The following is a 24,120-nucleotide window of genomic DNA, read 5'->3' on the forward strand; positions in this document are numbered from 1 at the left end:
GTTTCTTGCATGCACCAGTTGTCTGCTGGACAGGATTTCTATAACCATGCAGATGGCACTATGCACACATATTTCTGTCAGTGATGTATAATGTTTCTTGTTCAGGGCGGATGTTGTTAAACGACTCAAAGAAAGGCCCCCCTCATGTCCAGTACCGCCGGCCGTACGGATGTGCAGTGTTGGCCATGAGCGACGTCCTACAGACCATCTCTGAACTCAAAGAGGAGAAAGACTTCGTGCTCAAAGTTTACACGTAAGCCTCATCTGTGTACTTTAGAGCCATTGATCTGTTTGATTCGTTAATTAAATCGAAAGGAAGTCTTGGGAACTAAGTTTATTATGAGCTGGAGATTTGCATGTCAAAGCCGCACTGTTCCAAACCCTAGTATGCTGCCTACCTAGACAGCTTTTTAAGACTCCATAGTCAAGTTATGTCACAGTTGGCATCATTATGTTGCCTTATGGAGCAATCCCATAATGCACTGCGGCAAATTTTAAGAGAAATAGATCTTTAAAAAAATTGTGAACTGTTAAAGAAAAATGTCAAGAAATACTTAATTAATTTAGTATAGGTGCTAAATAATTATATTTCATATTTGCTTATATGTGTTGCTATGCTTACTATGCTTTTATATTGCACATTAAGCATAGCATGCTAACATCAATTCTTTTGGAATTATTTTGAATGCTCTAATGTCATTCAGAAGGTTCTATTTCAGTTACATATATATTTCAGTAAAATGTGAATATGTATTATGCTTACTAGAGTTTGTGCTATTAGCATAGCAGTATGCTAACATCAGACTCTACAAACTGTAAACATTCTCATTCAGTCACTAATGAGGTTCCATTTTAGATCGTATGGTTTTATATTTCACTCAACCTTTATACGCGCTGTGTATTGTTATGCTTTCTGGAGTGTTGTAGTATTAGCATAGCAACATGCTAACATCATAAGCTATTGGAATGATGTGTGAGCGTTCTTTTTTAGTCACTCATAAGGTTTAATTTCAGTTACAGTAGTATGCTTTTATTTTTTGTTTTTGTTTGATCTAATATTGTTGTAGCTGGTTATTATTATGCTTACTAGAATATTGTTTTAGATTTTACCTGATGTTAATGTGCCCTTCTACTTCAGAATTGTGTTATTAGCATAGCAACAGGATAACATTAAACTCTATTGCGAAGAATTTTGGACACTCTAATTTAGCCACTGATAATGTTCCATTTTGGACAGTATGCTTTTATATTTCACCCGATGTTTATATTTGCTGTGTATTGTTAGACTTACTACAGTGTAGTGCTGTTAGCGTAGCAACATGCTAACATCATCATTCATTGGAATCATTCGTATTGTCGTGAGTGAGCAGGAGTAAGTATTCTGAATCTGATTAATTATTTTGTATAGTATTTTAAAATGTAACGCCAGTACACCATATTAAGTAAATTGCCTGCGAGCTTCTCCACTTGTCTGTACGGTAATGCGACAGAGAGTCGAGTGGTTATGACGCAATCGTTAGCCTATTTTTTACAAAAACTGTTTCTACGGGGCCATAATGTAGCATAGAAGGTAATGGAGCCCTTTATACATTGTTGTGTATCTTTAGAAATAAATAATGGACAAACAGAGTCTTTAAATGCCTCAGATGTAAAGTTATTCGCTGTCAAAGTGACGCCAAAATGAATGGGAGTCAATGGGAATGCTAACGCAAGTGAAGTTCTGCTACAAGATGGCAGCACGCAGCCAACAATTAGTTACATTCTTGGCTACATTAGCTACAGTTAATAATTTGCTACACTAGCTGCAGTGTACATTTACTTTTATTTATTCCAAAAAAGAAAGCACACATCATTTGTGCCGTGAAGCTCTCTCTGAAATCCTCCCCTGTGGACGGCACACGTGCTCCAGTCCTCTAGCTATCTCCATCACACACTTTCATTACCTCTTAGTGCAGCCATGCAGAAAGCCTCCTCTGTTTCACTGGCTGTGGAACTGACAGAACTGGTAAAAGAAAGAGAAATCAAGGGGGGGGGGGGGGGGGGTAATAGTAATAAAAAATAAAATAAAGGTGTGTGTGGAAAAGTGTGTGTGCGCGGTGGGGTGTGTTTGGAAACCTCAGCAATCAAAATGACAAGCAGTCATGTGATATTGAGCCGTCAGTGTCTGTGAAACTAGGAGAAATACAGTAAAGTGAAATATCTGTGCTTTTCACTAGTGCTGCAGAACCTCTGACTGACAATGAAATGTATTAATTGTACATTGTGTGTGAGGTAGCACTGAGAAGAGATTATTATTATTATTATTATTATTATTGTTATAGTTCTTCTTATTAATAATATTGGTTGAAGCAAACATTTATTTGTTAAATCAAACAATTGACATAATTAAAATACACCGTTTATATTATACAACTTCAAACTATATTCATATGCTCATTACATATATACAAACACATGTATTTAATATATATTTAAGATGCAATTGTATTTTTTCAACCATATGTATTTTGACTGCAGCCTTAGTGAAATGTTTCACCCAGCACAAATTGTACCAATATTCCGCACAGTATTAAAGAAAACCAAATTTAAGACATAGAAACACTTTACTGAGTGACTCAGCAATGATTCTGCAGGACGAGTCACTGTTCCGCTAACCGGCATGAAACTCTCATACTCGCCCCGGGTCAGCCTTTTGGTTGAGCCCTGAAGGCTTTCCGGCTTAAGTGAGCAGAACAGTATCTCTGTTCTCAGTATCTCGGTTGCAGCATTGGGGAAGACAGGAAAATAGATGCTGATGTATATACATATGTTATTTATATGTATTTTCATGCATGTTTTCAAGGTTCTATGCATGGAAGTGTGTGTTTAGTTTCTAGGGACATCTAGTGCTACAGTAGACTGTTGGGGACATGACAAACCAGACCGACAGTTGATCTGATCGGATTTGCAGTAGATATTCCTTTGTGTCTGGAATGTAGCGCTTTCCATCAAAGAGCCTGTGTTGGCTTAATGCCATTGTGAGCAGGCAAGCGATAGACCAGAACCACCCTTGACACCCTTGGTCACCAAGACAGCCAACCAGATGGACTCTGTGGGAGTTCCCACAAAGCATCTGCCCGCTAAGCCACCACAAACACTAGCGTTAGCATAGCGCGGAGGTCCCTTTTCAGCTGCCACGATGGGATCAGACATTAATGACATCACTTCCCCTCAGGCCAGAGAAGTTGCTGTTCTCGAACCTCCGACAGCTAGCACACAGTGATTTAGCAGCTACTGATGCTTGAATGTAGCATAAGGTTCTGTTCTCTCTCCTGAGAGCACCACACTCCTGTGCTTTTAAGCAGTAGAGTGTCGTGACTTGCTTCATTGTGATTGCGCTCAACACTTGACTGTACTTGACTGTGTGTTTTTTTTTTCACTTACCATTATATCGTCCAAAGTGCCAATTGACAAACGCCATATGCAAATGCTAATGCAGCTCATGCAGACACATGATACAACCTAAAACTCTATATTGCCATTCTCTAGTGCTGCACGATTATGACAAAAATCATAATTGCCTATTATTCACTTGGAATTGTAATTGCGATTATAAATTACTATTATCACAATTTACTTTGAATAATGTTTATACCATTGTTTGGTGCAAATGCATGCCATATTTTATATGAAAACAAATAAGCTGAAAACAGTCTAACTGAAAAACCTTTAGCCTCAAATGTCAACTGTACATCGGACTGGTTTCTTCTTTTTAATTATAATATATATACAAATGGTATTATAATGTTATTCTTCAACTAAAACTAAAACAATGAAAAAGTTAACGTGTACAAAAGACAAAAACATATCTTAAGCATGCAGAATAACGTAAGTGGACTTTGAACAATTAATTTCCACTTTGAACGATTACGTAATTGTGCCATCGCTTGTTTTACGCTATTTAAAAATAATTCAGTTCAATTTAAATTCGATAAAGCTGATGATTCATATTTCTCAACATACTGACATTTTTACTTATAATAAAAGATGAATAAACTATTTTGTTGTATTTTGATTTTGTGCTTTGTTTCTTTTTTTTTTAAGTAGGAAGGGGTTATGGCACTAGTGATACATTTTTATAATAAATAAATAAATAAATCGGTAAAATTCATACCTGTACATAGCAATGTTCAGATTAATCACATTTATTTATTATTTGTTTGTCGTTTTGTTTTAGCTTTTTTTGTGAAGTAGCAAATGGTTGCATCACTAGTGATAAATTTCATAAAAATATTATTTGGTGTTGAATTCATACCAATAAATGTTATAGCAAATATATGGCAATGTTCAGATTAAACCTATTTGTTTTTTTTTATTGAAATATAAACTATATTAAAAAAAGTCTGAATTTTGAGATGTTAGCTAGAATTTGAGTTTATAACTCGCTATTACAAGTTATAAACAATATAAAAGAAATGTTTGAAAAATCTCAATTAAAAAATATAAACTAACAATAAAAAGATATACCTATATACACCAATAATCAGATTAAACCTGTATTAATTAATACATTAATTCACTCACTTATTCATTCATTCATTATATTTTAACATTGTTTTTAACACCACTGATGAGATGGAGCATGGAGCAAACCTTCTTTTTAAAATTAGGTTAATAATAACCTATTTATTATTATTTATTTATATCATAACCTGGAGATACAAAATAGCAAGTAAGTAAATAAATAAATCAATGAATAAATATCATAGAATATGACAGATAAACGGGACAGGATTGCATGTCTATATGTACATTTGAAATGTACAAAAAAAATAAAGAACAACTTCAGAAATATTGAATAAAATACTAGATTATGAAATATTGTCTTTTTCTTGATTATTTGAAGTTGTTTTCATAAATGTCTCATTCCTGGTCATATTACGCCATTCTGGTATGTAACGGCAACTTTCCGAAAATCCAAAAGACAGATGGAACAGTATTCTCATGGAATATCACGTTTTACTTGGAAATATGTCATTATACAAGTAAAGTGCAAACAGAGTTTTATGTTGAATTGAATGTTTTTTAAGCACTCACTCTTTTGCAATATTTTGAGAAGGGATTGTCAATGGGTCACGGGCCACTACTCGAGAGTATCACTGGGTATTGTGGCAAATAATTAATTTTCTTTGACTGGAAGAAGCACTGATTTTATTTTAAGTCCTGGCACTTTCATGAGCATACTGCAATGCCCCTTAAGGACAAGACCTTTTACTGTTGAATTACATATATACTGAAAAATTACACTTGTTACTCCAAGCATCTGGGAATCACTTGAATACTGATGCAGCGATTCCACCTGCTTCATCCATACCACAACATATAATCTTGCTATAAAGATTGTCCTCTTTCTTGTCTCTTTCACAGGTGTAATAATGAAACTGAGTGGTACCAGATTCATGAGAACATTATCCGCAAGTCCAGCACCAAATACACCGCCCCCAGCACTAACTACGGTAAGTGCACTTCCAAGATGCTCGTACACTTGATTTATCATTACATGAGGAACATTTAGCTTCAGTGAAACTGAACAGTCCCTCCAAAGAGTCTGTCCATTATCCTGCTTCACTGCTGTAGTCGATATTTCACTTATTTTGCTGAAATAACTGTAGGTGGTTGTCTGCTTGTTAATTTGACATTATGTTACAGTGAAGTGACTTGCTTAAAATAAATGAAACCTGCGCGGGGAACTTTTTTACTTTCACATGATTTAGCCGATTCAAACTGGAATTTTGGTAAATATGGCAGCACCTTTACAGTTAAAATGCAAAGTTACTCATGACTATGTCAATTGAGTAAAATTACAAGTCACGTGGAAAGCTTAAGCCTTAACAACCAAACAGAACCTCTATGAAAGTCATTTAAAGAAAAAAAAAATAGTGAACATAATTGAAACTTTATCCCACAATTTGAGTTTTCTTTTTCTTAGAATTCTAGTTTACATCTCACAATTTGGTCTTTGTTTCTCTCAATTCTTAGTTTACATCTTGCATTTATTTATTTTAGCCTTTACAGAATAAAGAATGTAATTGCAATTCTGACTTTTTTCTTGCAATTGTCTTTGTTTCTCTTAATTCTTAGTTTTCATCTCGTAATGTTTTTTTTGCTCTTTTTTTAAATTTAGTTGTTTTTTTGTTAGTTTTTTTTTTTTTCAGAAATGTGAGTTTATATTGCAAGAAAAACGTCGCAATTACCTTTTTATTTATTTGACATTTTTCATCCTGTTGCGGAAACAAGCTTTTGTAAAGCATGTGGGAAACGATTAAAGATTAAAGAATTGAATATTGAATATATTTTAAACAATTAGAAATTTAGAAGATATTTTCATTTTAATTAAACAAAAAAACATATTTATCGGCTTATAGTCTCGGACATAATTTAAATATCACCACTCTTTTCAATCAAAATAATTGAGTTAAGTTTCACAAAATGGTAGAGTGTTGTGAGTGGTCTCCAGGGTGTTTCTCTGCTGTTGCCAATGTTTTTTTTTACCCTATTGCTATGTGGTGGCTTACTGCTAAGATGTGGTCACATTAGTCATTGCCAATAGTGTAGCAACTGACAGTAGTCACTTTCAAACCAAGCAGCTTTATGTCGAACGTCCGGGAAATGATGGAATAGTCCAAAGTAACATTGAAAAGCTGGATCAGATCCCTAAAAACCCTCAAAATGAGCTGCATCAGCAAGCAAAGTAATGCCAGTCTAAGTCCAAGTGGAAAAGAATATGGTAGAGGTGTGTCTTGAGTTATCGTTCAGTAGTATTTGGTATGTTAGCTGTTCTAATTAAGAGTTTATTCCACCATTGAGGGGACAAATTTCTGGACTCGGATGAACAGAAACCCTTCCCACTGGGAACAGACAGGAGCCAGGCAGTCAGAATGACTGATTGCAGCAGGCGGGCCGGTGTGTCTGATTTAATGAAGAATTGAAGGTAGTGGGGAGCCAGAGTCATTAGCAGCATTGTAGAGCCAAAACAATGTCTTGATTGAATTGAACTGTAGCAGTTACTGGCAGCCAGCATAAAGACCTGAATAAAATTGTAACAGAAACAAAATCTCTCTGGTACGTTCTTCAAAACTAAGGCCCATTTTACAAAATAAATGTTAACATAATCACGAGGATAATTACAGTGGTTGTCAAGATGAAGTTCTCTCACATTTCCCCTGAATTCTTCTTGTCGTGCAGGTCTAATCATCTCACTGCAGCTGTTGAGGGGCGACATGGAGCAAGTGCGCAAGGAAAACCCTATCATATTCAACCGCGGCGTGGCCATCACACGCAAACTGGGCTTCCCTGATGTGATCATGCCAGGTAAGTCTCATGAAGGCCACGGCTGGATTTAAAGTTTTGTTCAGGACTGAATGAATGCAAGAGAAATGCCTTTACTTTATTCTCATGGTCTGAAAGTAGACTGTTGCTGTAAGATAGGTTTAGAATATGTTCAATATAGTGATAGTTGTTCATACACTGTGCGCAATATGTACCATATCGGTTATTGACCTATATTAGATTTAGAAAATATATTAGCTGTATAGTTCTGGATGCTCATTTTTCTTATTTTTACATCATTTAATGCTCATTTAAAGTTTGTCTTTAAACATACTAGTAATTTAATAACTTTGTTAAATGTAGTCTTTAGAAAACTCAAAATAAACATCCATTTTTGTACAATGTTGTGATGCCTGAATTTACCTTTAGAATTTATTTATTAATTTTGACAAACAGTATAACATATGAATAATTACAGTATAGTAATAGTTATTAATATGCAATGGACAATATGTTGGTATCATATCGGTTATGGCCGATATTCGAATTTTGTAGATATATTGGCCGATATTATCTGCTTAGTTCTCCATGATCGTTTCCCTTATTTTTACATCTAGATCATATTTGACCAGCACTTACTTAAAGATAATCTTGAAAAATATGAATTATTAATAATAGCTTAATTATAACGTGTAATTTTAGAAAATCTAAAAATTTAAATTTTTCGTATTGTAGATTAGAGTGGTGTGATAAATATACTTGTTGTGTTTTTTATTAATGTTTAATTTATTTTGAAATATATATACATATACAATTGTAATATTTACAGCGTAGTAGTAGTTATCATACACAGTGCACTATATGTTGGTACCATATCGGTTATCGCCATTATTAGAAGTTTTTAATATATTTGCTGTTTAGTTCCCTATCTGTCGGTCACTACGAGTTATGTCGACCGACAAATGGGGTCTCACTTGGGAGGCCAATCATCTCTGATTTTAAGAGAAAACGCCAATGAAATTGGCAAGTGGATTAACACACCTGAGCCACTCCCCGTGCCAGCGGGTATAAATAGGGCGACAGGTGCATCCACTCATTAGATTTTTGCTTCGGAGCCGAGTAGTCGATGAAGAAGATCACTACAAAGCCATTCATCTTTGTTTTTGGTAGAGCTGTTCCTGGTCGGTGTGACGGCGCGTTACAGTGGTGTCCCTGCGAGCGGCGATTCCCCTGGGCGCTTCGGCTAAAAGAGACAGTTCTCTAAAAGAGCAAATCACGGACGATTCGCGTCTTTTTCAAGATGCCGTTTCGTCCGTGTCCTTCTGGATGCGGTCGTTTCCTGTCTTCGGTTGACGGTCACGAGCGTTGTCTGCAGTGTCTGGGCGTCCAACACGCTGAGGCTGCGCTCGTGGATGATTCATGCGTCTACTGTGGGCGTATGAACATGGCAGCGCTGCGATCGCGTCTCTCACTCCTCAAGGGGAGTGCAGCAGACTCCTCTGTCGCCACCCGTCCCGGTCTCTCTGGCTCGAGCAGAGGGCCGCCGGCTGGCGCTCTGGGAGATCTGAGGATCACAGTGAGAGCTTCTCCGCCGGGCCACGCCCCACGGACCTCTCACTCCTCACGCAGCGACTGTCCCGTGCAGCTGCCGATTGATTCTGCTGGGCCGTCTCACAGCGGTCCCAGCGTGTCTTTCGGTGCGCCGCCCGAGGACCAGATGTCGATTGCTGCATCGGGGGATGGGTTATCGACCTCTGAGGATGAAGGTTCGGCGGGGCTGCCCCCCTCGGGTGTTGTCGCTACTGCCGAATCGGACTTGGAGTTGTCGGCCATGCTTGCCCGGGCAGCCGTGAGTATCGGACTGGAGGTGACTACACCGCCCAGTCCCGAGCCCTCACGGCTGGATGATTGGTTTCTCGGCGCGGGACGCGGCTCACAACCTCGTTCTGCTCCGGTGCCTTTCTTCCCGGAGGTGCATGAAGAGGTGACGAAGTCGTGGACGGCCCCTTTCACGGCCAGAAGCCGCTCTTCTCCCTCTTCCATCCTCACCACCCTCGATGGCGGGGCAGCCAGGGGGTACGTAGAGGTTCCCCAGGTGGAGAGGGCGGTTGCGGTGCACTTGTGCCCACAAAACGCCGCCACTTGGAGGAATCGTCCGCGCCTCCCGTCCAAGGCCTGTAAGCTGACGGCCGCACTCGCTGCCAAGGCTTACAGTGCTGCGGGCCAAGCTGCCTCTGCCCTGCATGCCATGGCTATCCTGCAGGTACACCAAGCCAAGGCACTCAAAACCATGCACGAGGGTGGTACCGACCCGGGGTTGATGCAGGAGCTGCGCACGGCGACCGACTTCGCCTTACGGGCAACGAAGGTCACGGCGCGGTCCCTCGGGAAGGCGATGTCCACGCTGGTGGTCCAGGAGCGGCATCTCTGGCTGAACCTGGCTGAGATGAGGGACATGGACAAAGCGCGCTTTCTCGACGCCCCCATCTCCCAGGCAGGCCTGTTCGGCGACACTGTCGAGGACTTTGCCCAGCAGTTCTCGGCGGTACAGAAGCAGACTGAGGCCATCCAGCACATCCTGCCCCGACGTGTCTCTCCGGCTGCCACCGTTCCGTCGCGGGTAGCGCCTCAGCCTGCTCGTCGCCGTGGGCGCCCCCCTGCGTCCTCTACGCCAGCTCCGCCCCGTGCTGAGAGTTCTTCGAGGCCGGCGCGTCGAGCCCCGCGCAGGAGAGCGGCGCCCCCCGTGTCACTCCCGGCTGCGAAGTCCTCCAGGAAGTCGACCAAGCGGCCCTGACACGGGCAACTCGGAGATGCGGAGAACTGCTCTTCAGGAGATGGCGAAGACAGCGCCACTCCTTCCCCCGGAGGAGGGCCGGGCGGAGAATCTTCAGTTTCTGTTTTGTTCTGTTCCGCCACTGGCCGGACGGCCAGTGGTACCCACATTTTCAATAAAAGAGCAAATTCTCCTTCCTCCGAGTTGCAAGGCTCGTGGCTTGACAATGAGCGACGCACAGCTTCCTCACTCTCACCCACGACGCCCCCTTTCGCCAGCGGCCAAGAGGTCGCGGTTCGGAGACGCAACGCCTCTCCACGCGTCTCTGGCCAGTTCCTCCGGGAACACGAGGAGTGTGGTTGCGATGACCCAGGACGCTGTGCCTTCTGGGCCTTGCGGCACGACTCCCCATCGCTGCACCACTGCGGGTATGTCGACTGTCCCTTTGGTGCCACTTGTACGGTATCTGGGAGCGTGGCTTGCGCTGCCCAACCCGTCACGCTGGCTCATCCGGACGGTTCAACTCGGCTATGCGATTCAATTCGCCCGGCGACCCCCCAAGTTCAATGGCGTGCTCGAGACTTCGGTGGCAGTCCAGGACGCCCCTGTCTTGCGCGAGGAGATTGCTGTCCTCCTGGCGAAGGATGCAATCGAGCCGGTCCCTCCAGCCGAGATGAGGACGGGGTTTTACAGCCCTTACTTCATCGTGCCCAAGAAGAGCGGTGGCCTTCGACCTATCCTGGATCTGCGAGTCTTGAATCGGGCCCTACACAAGCTCCCGTTCAGGATGTTGACGCAGAAACGCATTATCAAATGCGTCCAGCCCCAGGACTGGTTTGCAGCGATCGACCTGAAAGACGCGTACTTTCATGTCTCTATCCTCCCTCGTCACAGACCGTTCCTGCGCTTTGCTTTCGAGGGTCAGGCATGGCAGTACAAGGTCCTCCCCTTCGGGCTCTCCCTGTCCCCCCGTGTCTTCACGAAGGTCGCGGAGGGCGCCCTTGCCCCACTTTGGGAAGTGGGCATCAGGATCCTCAACTATCTCGACGACTGGCTCATTATGGCCCGGTCCCGAGAAGAGTTGTGCGATCACAGGGACTTCGTGCTTCGGCACCTCAGTCAGTTGGGGCTTCAGGTCAACCGAGAGAAGAGCAAGCTCTCCCCTGTGCAGAGAATCTCTTATCTCGGTATGGAGTTAGACTCGGTGAGTATGACGGCACGTCTCACCAGCGAGCGTGCCCACTCAGTGCTGAACTGCCTGAGTTCCTTCAGAGGCAGGACAGTGGTACCGCTGAAATACTTTCAGAGGCTCCTGGGGCATATGGCATCCGCAGCCGCAGTCACGCCGCTCGGGTTGCTTCATATGAGACCACTTCAGCACTGGTTACACTCCCGAGTCCCGAGATGGGCATGGCGCCGCGGTACACATCGTGTCACCATCACACTGATGTGTCGCCGCCTATTCAGTCCTTGGTCGGACCTTGCTTTTCTACGGGCCGGTGTGCCCTTAGAACAAGTGTCCCGGCACGTTGTTGTCACAACAGATGCCTCCAACTCGGGCTGGGGCGCGACATGCAACGGGCAGGCAGCCTCAGGGTCCTGGACAGGACCTCGACTGCTTTGGCACATCAACTGCCTGGAGTTGCTGGCAGTGCATCTAGCTTTGCGACGGTTTCGTCCGCTAGTGCTGGACAAGCACGTGTTGGTCCGCACGGACAACACTGCGGCTGTTTCGTACATCAACCGACAAGGCGGGTTACGATCACGCCGCATGTCTCAACTCGCCCGTCATCTCCTCCTCTGGAGTCAGACGTGGCTCAAGTCGCTGCGCGCTGTCCACATCCCGGGGGAGCTCAATCGTGCAGCCGACGCGCTCTCACGACAGCTCACTTTCCCCGGGGAATGGCGACTCCATCCCCAGACGGTCCAGCTGATTTGGAGTCGATTCGGGGAAGCCCAGGTAGACCTGTTTGCTTCCCACGAGTCCTCCCACTGCCAGCTGTACTATTCCCTGTCCCAGGCCCCCCTGGGCACAGATGCACTGGCACGCAGCTGGCCTCGGGCTTTACGCAAGTATGCGTTTCCCCCAGTGAGCCTGCTCGCACGGACACTGTGCAAGGTCAGGGAGGACGAGGAACAGGTCCTGTTGGTTGCGCCTTACTGGCCCACCCGGACCTGGTTTTCGGAACTCATGCTCCTCGTGACAGCCCCTCCCTGGCGCATCCCCCTGAGGAGAGACCTTCTCTCTCAGGGGCTTGGCACCATTTGGCACCCGCGTCCAGATCTCTGGAACCTCCACGTGTGGCTTCTAGACGGGACGCGGCAGACCTAAGTGATCTGCCCCCAGCAGTGGTAGACACTATCACTCAGGCTAGAGCCCCTTCTACGAGGCAGGCCTATGCTCTGAAGTGGAGTCTGTTCACGAATTGGTGTTCTTCTCACCGAGAAGACCCCCGGAGATGCCCGGTCAGAGTCGTGCTTTCTTTCCTGCAAGGTAGGCTGGAGCGTGGGCTGTCACCCTCCACCCTGAAGGTGTATGTGGCTGCCATTGCAGCACATCACGATGCAGTGGACGGCCGGTCCCTGGGGAGGCATGACCTGATCGTTAGGTTCCTGAGGGGTGCCAGAAGGTTACATCCTCCTAGGACACCCCTGATTCCCTCCTGGGACCTCTCTATTGTCCTGGCGGGACTTCAGAGGGGTCCCTTTGAGCCGCTGGATTCGGTTGAGCTGAAGTTCCTGTCTCTCAAGACAGCGCTCCTGATCGCGCTCACTTCCATCAAGAGGGTCGGGGACCTCCAAGCATTTTCGGTAAGTGAAGAGTGCCTTGTGTTCGGGCCGGCCTACTCTCACGTTGTCCTGAGACCCCGGCCTGGATACGTGCCCAAGGTTCCCACCACTCCCTTCCGAGACCAGGTGGTGAACCTGCAAGCGCTGCCCCTGGAGGAGGCAGATCCAGCCTTGTCGTTGCTGTGTCCCGTAAGAGCGCTTCGCATATACGTGGACCGCACCCAGAGCTTCAGAAGCTCTGAGCAGCTCCTGGTCTGCTTTGGAGGTCAGCAGAAGGGGAAGGCTGTCTCTAAGCAGAGGTTGGCCCACTGGATAGTGGACGCCATCGCCTTGGCTTACCATTCCCAAGGCGAGCCGTGCCCCCTGGGGGTGAGGGCCCACTCCACACGGAGTGTGGCCTCCTCCTATGCGTTGGCGCACGGCGCCTCTCTGGCAGACGTTTGTCGAGCTGCGGGCTGGGCGACACCTAACACCTTTGCGAGGTTTTACAACCTCCGTGTAGAGCCAGTTTCCTCCCGTGTGTTGGGTAACAGGTAATTGGCGGGAAGGGCTGGCTGGGTGTCTCGCTTGCTGCGCCATTCCCCCTAACACGGGGATGTGAGCGCCTTCTTCTCCCAGTAGAGTTCCCCGGTTGGCGTACCCTGGTCGAGCATCCTCCAGCACCCTCGGCGTCAGACTTGGCGGAGCAGTCTGTCGCCAGGCCCAGTACTGGCGTTAGCATGCCCGGAGCCGGTCAGCCCCCGTACTGGGCTAGGTGTCCATATGGCTGGGTTCCCTGCGGGTAATCCCATATGTGTATTCTTCCACGGTAAGGTTTCCCTCTTGGCAAACCCGTGTCTTCCCTTGACAGATCGCTCTGTCGGTCTCTTCTGGCAGCCGTCCCATCCCTACTCCAAGGTAGGACCTGCCTCAGAGACCCCTTCCATATGTAGTACTGCCCCCTGGGTCAGTCCATATCAGTATATCCACATGTCACCTCCCTACGGGTAGGATGTGGTCTCCGTAGCGACCCTTCCTGAAGGCTCGCTTCCCCATTGTCTTGCCAGCTGAAAGAACAAATAGGGAAGATTTGAAGCAATCTTTCACTGAAGGTTGAAATCCCTTCCATTTACTTTATGTGGGCGGAACAGCAGCATGGCCTTCTCCAGCAGCGATGTACTCACCCTTTGGCCCCTTCGGTACCAAGGTCAGTGAATTTGCGCTGGGGCTTTGGGAAGGTTACGACCTTAAGCGTAGCTTTTGTGGCACGCCAAGGCTTGTCAACAATTGCAGCGCCTCAGGGTTGTGACAAGGTTCAGGTTATGGCGTTTTCCATAGGACCCCATTTGTCGGTCGACATAACTCGTAGTGACCGACAGATAGGGAACGTCTCGGTTACGTACGTAACCCTCGTTCCCTGATGGAGGGAACGGAGACGTTATGTCCCCATGCCACAACCTTGAACCATTCGCTGTTGCCGGGACACGTTCTCGGCTCCTCAGCGTAAAACCTAATGAGTGGATGCACCTGTCGCCCTATTTATACCCGCTGGCACGGGGAGTGGCTCAGGTGTGTTAATCCACTTGCCAATTTCATTGGCGTTTTCTCTTAAAATCAGAGATGATTGGCCTCCCAAGTGAGACCCCATTTGTCGGTCGACATAACGTCTCCGTTCCCTCCATCAGGGAACGAGGGTTACGTACGTAACCGAGACGTTATGAATGGTCACTGCTAAATTGTGACTGGTCATTTAATGGTCACTTGAAGTTAATCTTTATAAATGCTAATAATTTAATAATTTTTTAAAATGTTATCTTTAGCAAATCTCAAAATGAATAACAATTTTTCAGTGTCGTGATCTCTAAATTCACCTGTAGCATATACAACAATTAATTTAATTATTGATGTCTTTATTTTAATGAGACAAAATAGTGAAATAAAATTATATTGGCCATTTACAGGTCATCAGCCAAAACATGAAAATAATTATTGGCTTATCATATTATCCACTATTTTTTAAACTGAAATAATTGAGTTGACTTTCACAGAATGCTAGGGTGTTGTGGGTGGTTTCCAGAGTGTTGCTAATGTGTTTTAGCCTGTTGTTTTTTGCCTTTGTGGTTGCTAGGTTGTTGCCACAGTAGGTGGTTTCTAATGTTCTTATTGCTTACTGGCAAAATCTAAAATAATTGCAGCATTAAGGTGCGGTCACATTAGTAAAAGAAAATTTGCAGACCAAAACACACAATTGAAGATTCGAACCACCGGTAGCAAAACCTGCATGGATAAATCTTTCCTGAATTTCCAGATCGTTTAAATTCCTATTGGAATTATAGAATTTCAGGTGCAAAAATGTGATGAACAGTGATAAATGTTAGCATACTGTACCTTTACCCAAACGTCTGTTGTTTTTGTTTTGTTTTTTATAAAAAAATCTTAAGTTCGGTTCCAAACTCAAAGTTTCCTCACTACCTCACGCCATCTGCAGACCTTTTCATGTGGAGGTCAAAGCGACGGTAAGCCCTGAAGAGAGTCTTGTGAAAAAACCTTTAGCATGACTAATAATCATTATGTAACAGCAAATAATTGCCCACATTGGCTTTTAACTGCATAGAATCAAGCTTATACAAATTATGACCCACATTTTTACACACTCTATCAGCTAGGGATGTAACGATTAACTGCAATCGATTCAAATATATGACGATTAAAATCGGTTTGGATGCTAAACATATCGCGATTCATTTCATTTATATGAATGCATGTTTGAGGGGAACTTACTGTCTTAAGAAGAGTTTAGATGGAATTTTTTTCTTTTCATCTAGCCTCTGTATGTGCAGCACTATTTTGTTTACAACAGAAACCAAGGAGAGTCTGTAAGCGCCACCTGCTGGCAGAGAGTGAATCTGCAGATATCTTATGTATAGTTTCACAAATTGTGAATCGAATCGTAAGTTGAGTGAATTGTTACATCCCTACTATCAGCTCTCTGCTCCGAACCCCAGAGGGCTTGTAAAACCAGCTGGATTCCTTCCACGTTAAGGCTGAGTTAAGAAATCCCGTCTCTGTTATCCAGAATGCGGGGCCTTCTCAAAGTTGCTCTCTTAATAAAATCGTGTCGCTGAGTTTTTGATGGAGCTCTGCCTCTCCAGTCCATTCCTCAACAGTCTTCAGTGTCAAAACCTAGTAGCCATGTACAACATCTATTCTTTTCATCCATAAACTCGCACATCAGTCTTGTGATCCCAGATGTCCTGCAGTGGTAGGTGGATTGACTGGTCCTCCATCTTCTTCTGTACAGTAGATCCCTCTCATTAGTCTCTGAGTCAATGCTTCCTTGTTCTTCTGAAGAGCTCAGTGATTAGTTTCATCCACAGATCGATTAACCTAAAGTAGTACGATTATCATCACAGACAAGACTGTGCTCTTTAAATTCAGCATTTTGAGATGCCAGTAATTCGATGGCTCTCTGGGAGCCATGGTTCTTTAGGTTTCTGAGGTATGTATTTTTCTCATTGGGCTTAGATGATATTGAACCACAGTGTCTGGGAAATTGCTGCATTGACTTCATTCCCCAAAAAGATCAAACTGGACAGGTCTCTAAAACATGCTCCCAGCATTTTCTCCCATTGCGTTAATTAACAATATCTGTCTGTCAAATGATATTAGGTCTTGGATGCAGCAATTAGATGGAAAATTTAACTGTTAGCATTATGAAATGTTAATGACACTTGAAGTGCCACAAGGTTTAGGAATTAATCATTCTCATGATATTTTCAATATCATATTTATTAAGGTATCTTTAGAAGTGATCTTTAGAACAGATTGTTATGTTCTCTACTACTTTGTAATATCAGTTTGTACATATATGGGGATTCATAATGTTTGCAAAGGTCCTCAGACGGTCAGTGTTGTTCTTTATTACTCAAAATGTACAAGTCATTTTCAATTTACGCGCAAAAGTCAAGGAAACTATTTGATTATGCACATTGCACACACAAGAAAACGAGCACATTATTGCGTAAGGTGATTTATGTCATTCTCCATCAGTTTATCCCCCCTCAGTAAAGCCATTCAAGAGATATCCAGTGGCATCGGAGCAAACTGAAGCTTTTCTTTAAGTTGTATGCTGAAATGTGCATCTCTGAGCTCATAACTGTCTGCAGGGTGGGTGTCAGCAGGAGGAATGCTTTCTAGCAGAGCCACGCTTTATGTGTTATTGCATCAGCTGTAATTGGAAGAAATCAAATTAAACCCACAACTTCTTTCACAACCAGCAAAAACTTTGTTCCCCTGAGTAGATGGGTAAAAATTAAGCGGTATTCCAGAGAGAGTCTGTGTTTATTTTGAGTGTTATGATTCAGATGCTTGCCGCTCGGTGGAGAGAATGTGGGCTGCTGGGTCATGGATTGAATGAGGTTGATAATGAAAGAGTCATCTGAAAACCAAGCTCACATGTGGAGTCACAGTGTAAAGACAGGTTGAACTCAAGTTTGACCAGATTCCTTTCAGCATTCCGCTCCTACAATTAAGCTGGACAAATTAATTCACCCTTGTGTAGCAATAGTTTTTATTACAGTCAGTAAAAGTGAAGCCAACTTAAGTGTGATGAAACCATCCAAGATTACATGGGTAACACTTTAGTATAGGGACCAATTCTCACTATCAACTAGTTGCTTATTAGCATGACTATTATTAACATATTGCCTGTTTATAAGCATTTATTCTGCCTGACCATATACCCTAATACCTAAACTTAACAATTACCTTACTAATTATTAATAAGCAGCAAATTAGGAGTGTGTTGAGGCAAAAGTTTGTTAATAATTTGAATTGGACCTTAAAATATAGCATGACTGTTACATTTTCTCTTAAGCTTGAACAAAAACCAATAAGCTCTCCAGCTTTTATGGGATAGACATAGTAGACTGATGTATTTTGGTTCTTATACAATAACTGTTTGTATCTGTAGTCAGGGTCGAAAATTAATTTCTCCAAGTGGCAAGTTTATCAACAGTTTTTTTTGTCTAGGTTGTATGATCTTTTTTAACTCATGTGGCAACATGTGTATATACTGTATGTTGAGTTTTCCTTGCAATAATTCTTCAAAACTAAAATATAAGAAACAAAATGACAACATATTTGTAACAATTGCAGTTTTATTAAGCCGAAACGCAAATACTCATATTACCAAACAATGTGTGTGTTTTCTCTTTAAAGGCGACATACGCAACGACCTCTACCTCACGCTGGAGAGAGGAGACTTCGAGAGAGGAGGCAAGAGCGTTCAGAAGAACATCGAGGTCACCATGTATGTGCTCTACGCTGACGGAGAGATCCTCAAAGTACGTCAGACTGCCGAAATAAAGGAATAAGTTGCCAGTAATAAAGATTCTGTCATCATTTACTCATCCTCATGTTTTTCCAACCCTGTAAGACCTCCGTTCATCTTCGGTATTATGTTTTTGATGAAATCAAGGAGCTTTCTGACCCTTCATAGACAGCAATGCAACTGTAATGTCCCCAAGTCCAGAAACGTAGTAAATACAACAGTAAAACAGTCCATGTGACATCAGTGGCTCAATTTCAGTTTTGCAATGCTTCGAGAATATTTTTTTTTGTCCCCAAAAAAAACAAACAATAGCATAAACAACGCTAATTACGCACATGACGTTCATGCGCGTGCTTTCCCCACGAACGTAAAAAACGCTGATTACGTCCAATATGATTTTGGTTTCTCTCCAAATTGGCAGAAGACGTAACTCGGTAGAGTAGAATGGTCGAGTAAATTATGCTATTTTTGTTTGTTTCTTTGCGCCAAAAAAACAACAACAACTATTCTCGTAGCATTGTTAAAACTGAAGTTGAGCCACTGATGTCACATGGCCTGTTATACTGATTTATTTACTACGTTTCAGGACCTGGGAACATTTGAGTTGCGTTGCTGTCTGTAGAGGGTCAGAAAGCTCTCCGATTTCATCAAAAATATATTAATTTGTGTTCCTAAGATGAATGAAGATCTTAAGGGTTTGGAATGACATGAGGGTGAGTCATTAATGACAGAATTTTTATTTTGGAGTGAACTAACCCTTTAAGGGAATTGTGTTGTATGATTATTGAAATAAAAATCACAGAAACAAACAGTAGGGGTTTAGACTGACAGAAGTCTCATTTTGTGGGTAAACTATCCCTTTGAAAAACATATCAGTGATCTGTAGCTCATGTGGTGAATCATTTAGTCCAAACAAAATTGAAGTCAGTTTGGAGGAGTAAATGAGTTTCTGATGTATTTTACATAAGCCCATCATAAATGTTGTTGTCGCAAATTTTAATGCACACTATAAAGCCACATAAAACGGTTTCCATTTCTTCTATCTTTTATCAGGAGTGCATTAGTCTGGGCTCAGGAGAACACAACATCAGCGAGTACCGCTCTTTCGTCCTCTACCACAACAACAGTCCGCGCTGGAGCGAGGTCATCAAACTGCCCATCCCCATCGACCGCTTCCGAGGCTCCCATCTGCGCTTTGAGTTCAGACACTGCTCAAGTAAGGACTTTGCACAGTAGTGCTATCATCTTGCACATATTGGTGACCCTCTCTGTGAAATCCAGGCTAAAGTCTCAAACTCTAATTGTGAGATAACAAGCATCAAAGTTTGATTTCAACATTAATTTCACAGTAACAAAGATATCAATGTTACATTTTCACAGAAAGTTCTTTACCTTATGAAAGATGATTTTATATAGAAAACAGTAACACACCAAAACATGACTGTAGCTGGGTTTATATAGAAAGGGTCAGATTTTATTGAATTGATTTTTTTAATGACATTCTGATCTGAAGACTTACACTTAATTAACTGATATAAAGATAAAGTGTGACTACATATGGATTTTGTTATTTAGAAAAGAGAGAAATGGATGCGATAATGTTTTGTTGGGTTTTATACGATGCATTAATTTCTCGACGTACTCAAAAAACATTTTCTTTCTTTGTTTTTTTTTTTGACTTGTTTTATGAAGTGATATGATTTTTATTAACACTTGAAATTTGACAAGCACGTTGGGAAATATTTAAACTATTTTTTGTTTTTATAGCAAAGGACAAAGGAGAAAAGAAGCTTTTCGGCTTTGCTTTCACTCCACTCATGAGGGAAGACGGCACCACGCTGTCAGATGAGAGCCATGAGCTTTACATCTACAAGGTGAAGCAGACATTACATAAAAATTATGTGTTTACCATAAAAAAAAGAAAGAAAAAAAAGAATGCAAGATCTGTGGAAGACTTTCTATTCCATAGCTGGATTTTTTATGCATTACGTAGATAAATAAATAAATAAATAAATAAATAAATAAATAAATAAGGTGATTTAGTTACTTAATAAAAATGTTGTTACACATAATAAAATAATAAATTAATATAGATTTTTTTAAAATACATTTTTAAGTCTAACAAAAAAGAAAAACTTCATTAACCAAAACTGAAAACATAAAAAAAAATAATAATAATAATAATAATAATAATAATAATAACTATATATATATATATATATATATATATATATATATATATATATATATATATAGATATAGATATATATATATTTATCTATAATTATTATAATTATTATTTTTAATATTTTCAATATATATATATAATTATTATAACTATTATTTTTAATGTTTTCAGTTTTGGTTAATGATACTAACCATGTTAAACTCTCTCCTGTCTGTGGATCAGTGTGATGAAAACACCACCTTCAGTAACCACGCGCTGTACCTGGGGCTGCCCTGCTGTAAAGACGACTTCAACGGCTGCCCGAACATCCCGTCCAGCCTCATCTTCCAGCGCAGCACTAAGGAAACCCTCTGGATATCCACTCAGCTCTCTTCCACCAAACTGACTCAGAATGGTAATTTACTAACACTCGCTAACAATTTTTCCTTCACCCATCAGTTGTTGCATCTACTTTTCAGAGAATATAATGACACTTTCTTCTTGTGTGTGTGTTGCGAAGTCGATCTGCTGGCTTTGTTGAAGTGGAAAGCACATCCAGACCGTGTAATGGACATTTTAGGGAGATTGCGGCATGTCTGTGGGGAAGAAATAGTCAAAGTGAGAGCTCTGGCTTGTTTTTCTGTCTTTAAAAATAACAGATTTTAATGTCCGCTTAATGTAATTCACATCCATTTTCTCTTTTCCACTCCAGTTTCTTCAAGACATCCTCGACACGCTGTTCTCCATTCTGGATGACAACACAGACAAATACGGACCCCTGGTGTTTCAGTCACTGGTTAGAAACTTTAACAAATGGCATTTCTAGGACAACGGCATCGCTTAACTAATGTTAATAATTCACCGCTGTAAGAACGGGTCTGATTTCCATTCATCAAAAGACTGAGACCCACAGATACTGTGTGTTTGCGTGTGTGGACACCCTTTTATGCACTCGATTCATCTCTTTCATGAGTGCCCATGCTGTGTGTGTGTGTGTGCGTCTGTCCTGAAAATGGAAGATTTCAGCTGGCGTGGATCCAGGCATTATTAGGCGTTCACAGCTGGTTGATAGTGGCGTCTCCAGAGAGCCTTTAGCTTCTCGTACTCCTGTAAAAAGAGTCAAGATGTTCTAGCCTCTCTTGGCCTGAATACATCTGTCATGTTTCTGTGTGGAGAATAGAGAGCCTTCGCTGATGCATTATTCTTGCTCTGATATTCATTTGGCAATAAATTTGTTGCCTTGTCGTCTCATTTTCATTTCATTCAAAGGAATAGCTCACCAAAAAATTAAGGAACCTTAAGATAAGGAACCTCCTGACTCCTGCTTTCCATCTCTGTCTAGGTGTTCATCATCAATCTGCTCCGGGACAGTAAGTTTTATCACTTCCGGCCTGTGATGGACACCTACATCCAGAAGCATTTTGCAGGAGCGCTGGCTTATAAGTAAGTCCATGTATTTTTACAGGATATTTTTGTCAAGATAAACTGGAAGATATGATTTTTCAAAGTTGTAAATAACCCAAAGAATACTAAAGTACATTTTACAACAAAATATTATTTCAGTCATAGTACTTTAACATTGAATTCGATGTGTTACTTGCTGTTTCTTTGTAATTAATCTGTGTGTGTATATATATATATATATATATATATATATATATATATATATATATATATATATATATATATATCTGAATATGGTATAACTAGATGTTCAATTTCAAATTCAGAGAGTTGATTCGCTGTCTGAAGTGGTATATGGATCGATCAGCAGAAGTTGTTAGACAGGACCACATCCAGGAAGCCATGAGGGTAAGACTCTGTCATGTTTCCAAGTGTGCTGTATAACCACACATACAGAAATCAAGAGAAAAAAACTTGCTTGAAATCATATGGTGGCCACTGTCCAATAAACAGCTTCAGCTTTAACAGAAACTAGAACAAATAGTACACTTACCTAAGAAGTTTCAATGCAGTCCTCAAAGGACCTTTACTAATAAACTTGCTCAAGGAAATGTTTCTGAGATTTCTCATTCACTCACTGTACAGTTTTGTTAAGATGTATTGCCATCACTGCTTTGATTTGTGGTTCATTTTTTTTGTTTTGACAGTACCCTCATATTAAAATGTCAAGCACTGTATAGGTACAGAGAAATTATACTTCCATTTAAGTGTGGGTGCTGCGTCAAAAATTTCAAAAGTATCTAGCCAAACGCATACTTGAGTGAAAATAAGAAAAGTTTCCTTTTTTAATTGTATTTATGTATTCAGAAGCAAAACCTTTTATCTCAGCATTTGTAATTGGCTTATGAAAGACACGGGAGCCATCCATTATGTCATAGTATTTAAAACTTACTGCTTTGAATCAAAAATTGCTTACCTCATGTTTTTTTTTTTTTTTTGTATTTAGTTTCATTAGCACCAGAGTTAAGTACAAAGTACACATTTCCCAAAGTGATCAAATTTGAAAAACTTTTTTTACTTAATTTGTCTTCAACGTACAAGCACAGGGGCTGTCCGTACTGATTGTACTTCAAGTTTTTTAAGGACTTTTATAGCGTAAACATTGAAAAGCTAGGACACCTGCAGACATTTTCAGGGTACACATCACCTGTAAATCTTCTTCCAGGCTCTAGAGTACCTGTTTAAATTCATCGTCCAGTCACGGATCCTCTACTCCCGGGCCACCTGTGGGATGGAGGAGGACCAATTTCGGGCCAGCATCCAGGAGCTTTTCCAATCCATCCGTTTCGTGCTCAGTCTGGACAGCCGCAGCTCTGAGACACTCATTTTCACCCAGGTCAGATATAAACTCAAAAACTGTCCACATTTCCTGTTTATGCACATTTCCATTTATAAGGAAATACTACCTAAAGAAACAATCTGATGTATAAGAATAACTGTGTCAAAAATAAAAAGCATAAAATGACTAGGAGTGTGATGTAATGGATGAATGGTTTGTTACTGAGCACTTTTATATAAATTAGTTTATCAATTTAAACCTTAAATTGGTTTAGTTGAGGAACTAAGTAAAAATGACAAAAGATCAAGGTGGTCTAATGTGTTTGAAAATAAAAGGTTCAAGAAGTAAGGTTTGTTTAGTCTTCTATGAGACTGATGCGTCTGTCTATCTCTGACCTAAACAAGTTGCACATCTAAGCTGTTTAGACACCCCCATCTCAAGAAAAATCCTTTGAACTTATTTCTTAGATAGAGCGATTTGCGATCAGACGAAACAAGCTTTTTTTTTCACTTCAGATTGTTTGCTCAGTGAAGTAGATGTCAAATGTTCTGAAGGTGTCAGATTTGAAGAACACAAGACAAGAGGATTTAAGATGAAAATCGACAGACACCAAGACAGAAAGCCACCAAACAAGTTCTTGAGATACTGTAGTATCATTAGTCACTAGATTATATTACATCGTGTGAAGATGGTGTGAATGGTAAGTGTCACTATGATGCTGGGATGTTGTGGGTGGTTTCCAGGCCATTGTTACTCTGTGTGCTTTCTGAGGTGTTCTGTGTCAAACTAGCTCTCCTCTCTTTTCTGTCCCCTCCATAGTTTATCATTCATGCGCTCAGAAAGGTATCATTAAATTCTGGATCCGCCAGGAACCTAGGGAAAAAAAATTGTCTGTGCTTTGATTAATCAATGTCTGGACACAGTGCAGTCCCTCCTGCCCACAGTTCTTGCTCAAATGGTTTAATGAAGATTTAGTCGTCTTTGGTTTTTGTTGACTTAATGTTTTCCTGAATTTTCCCATATTGTAC

At 41.7% G+C, this 24,120-nt stretch overlaps 1 protein-coding gene across 13 annotated transcripts in view; it reads left to right on the top strand.

Annotated features, from left to right (window-relative positions):
* LOC113065108 (dedicator of cytokinesis protein 3-like) overlaps positions 1-24,120 on the top strand; it is a 166,227-nt gene that overhangs the window by 114,008 nt on the left and 28,099 nt on the right. For 9 of the 13 annotated variants that reach the window (XR_003278934.1, XM_026236291.1, XM_026236296.1 and 6 more), the window contains 13 exons: positions 106-253; positions 5,407-5,495; positions 7,225-7,350; positions 15,292-15,366; positions 18,071-18,195; positions 19,236-19,398; positions 19,950-20,056; positions 20,593-20,764; positions 20,870-20,967; positions 21,062-21,145; positions 21,692-21,792; positions 22,080-22,161; positions 22,979-23,149. Coding sequence is in view for 12 of the 13 variants with exons in the window: in XM_026236291.1 (XP_026092076.1) it covers positions 106-253; positions 5,407-5,495; positions 7,225-7,350; positions 15,292-15,366; positions 18,071-18,195; positions 19,236-19,398; positions 19,950-20,056; positions 20,593-20,764; positions 20,870-20,967; positions 21,062-21,145; positions 21,692-21,792; positions 22,080-22,161; positions 22,979-23,149 (1,541 nt within the window). In the remaining variant the exon portion in view is untranslated. The remainder of the gene's footprint in view (positions 1-105; positions 254-5,406; positions 5,496-7,224; positions 7,351-15,291; positions 15,367-18,070; positions 18,196-19,235; positions 19,399-19,949; positions 20,057-20,592; positions 20,765-20,869; positions 20,968-21,061; positions 21,146-21,691; positions 21,793-22,079; positions 22,162-22,978; positions 23,150-24,120) is intronic. The other 4 variants (XM_026236297.1, XM_026236300.1, XM_026236301.1 and 1 more) reach the window with 1 other exon arrangement.

Source organism: Carassius auratus, chromosome 47 (assembly GCF_003368295.1).
Source record: "Carassius auratus strain Wakin chromosome 47, ASM336829v1, whole genome shotgun sequence".
NCBI lineage: Eukaryota > Metazoa > Chordata > Actinopteri > Cypriniformes > Cyprinidae > Carassius > Carassius auratus.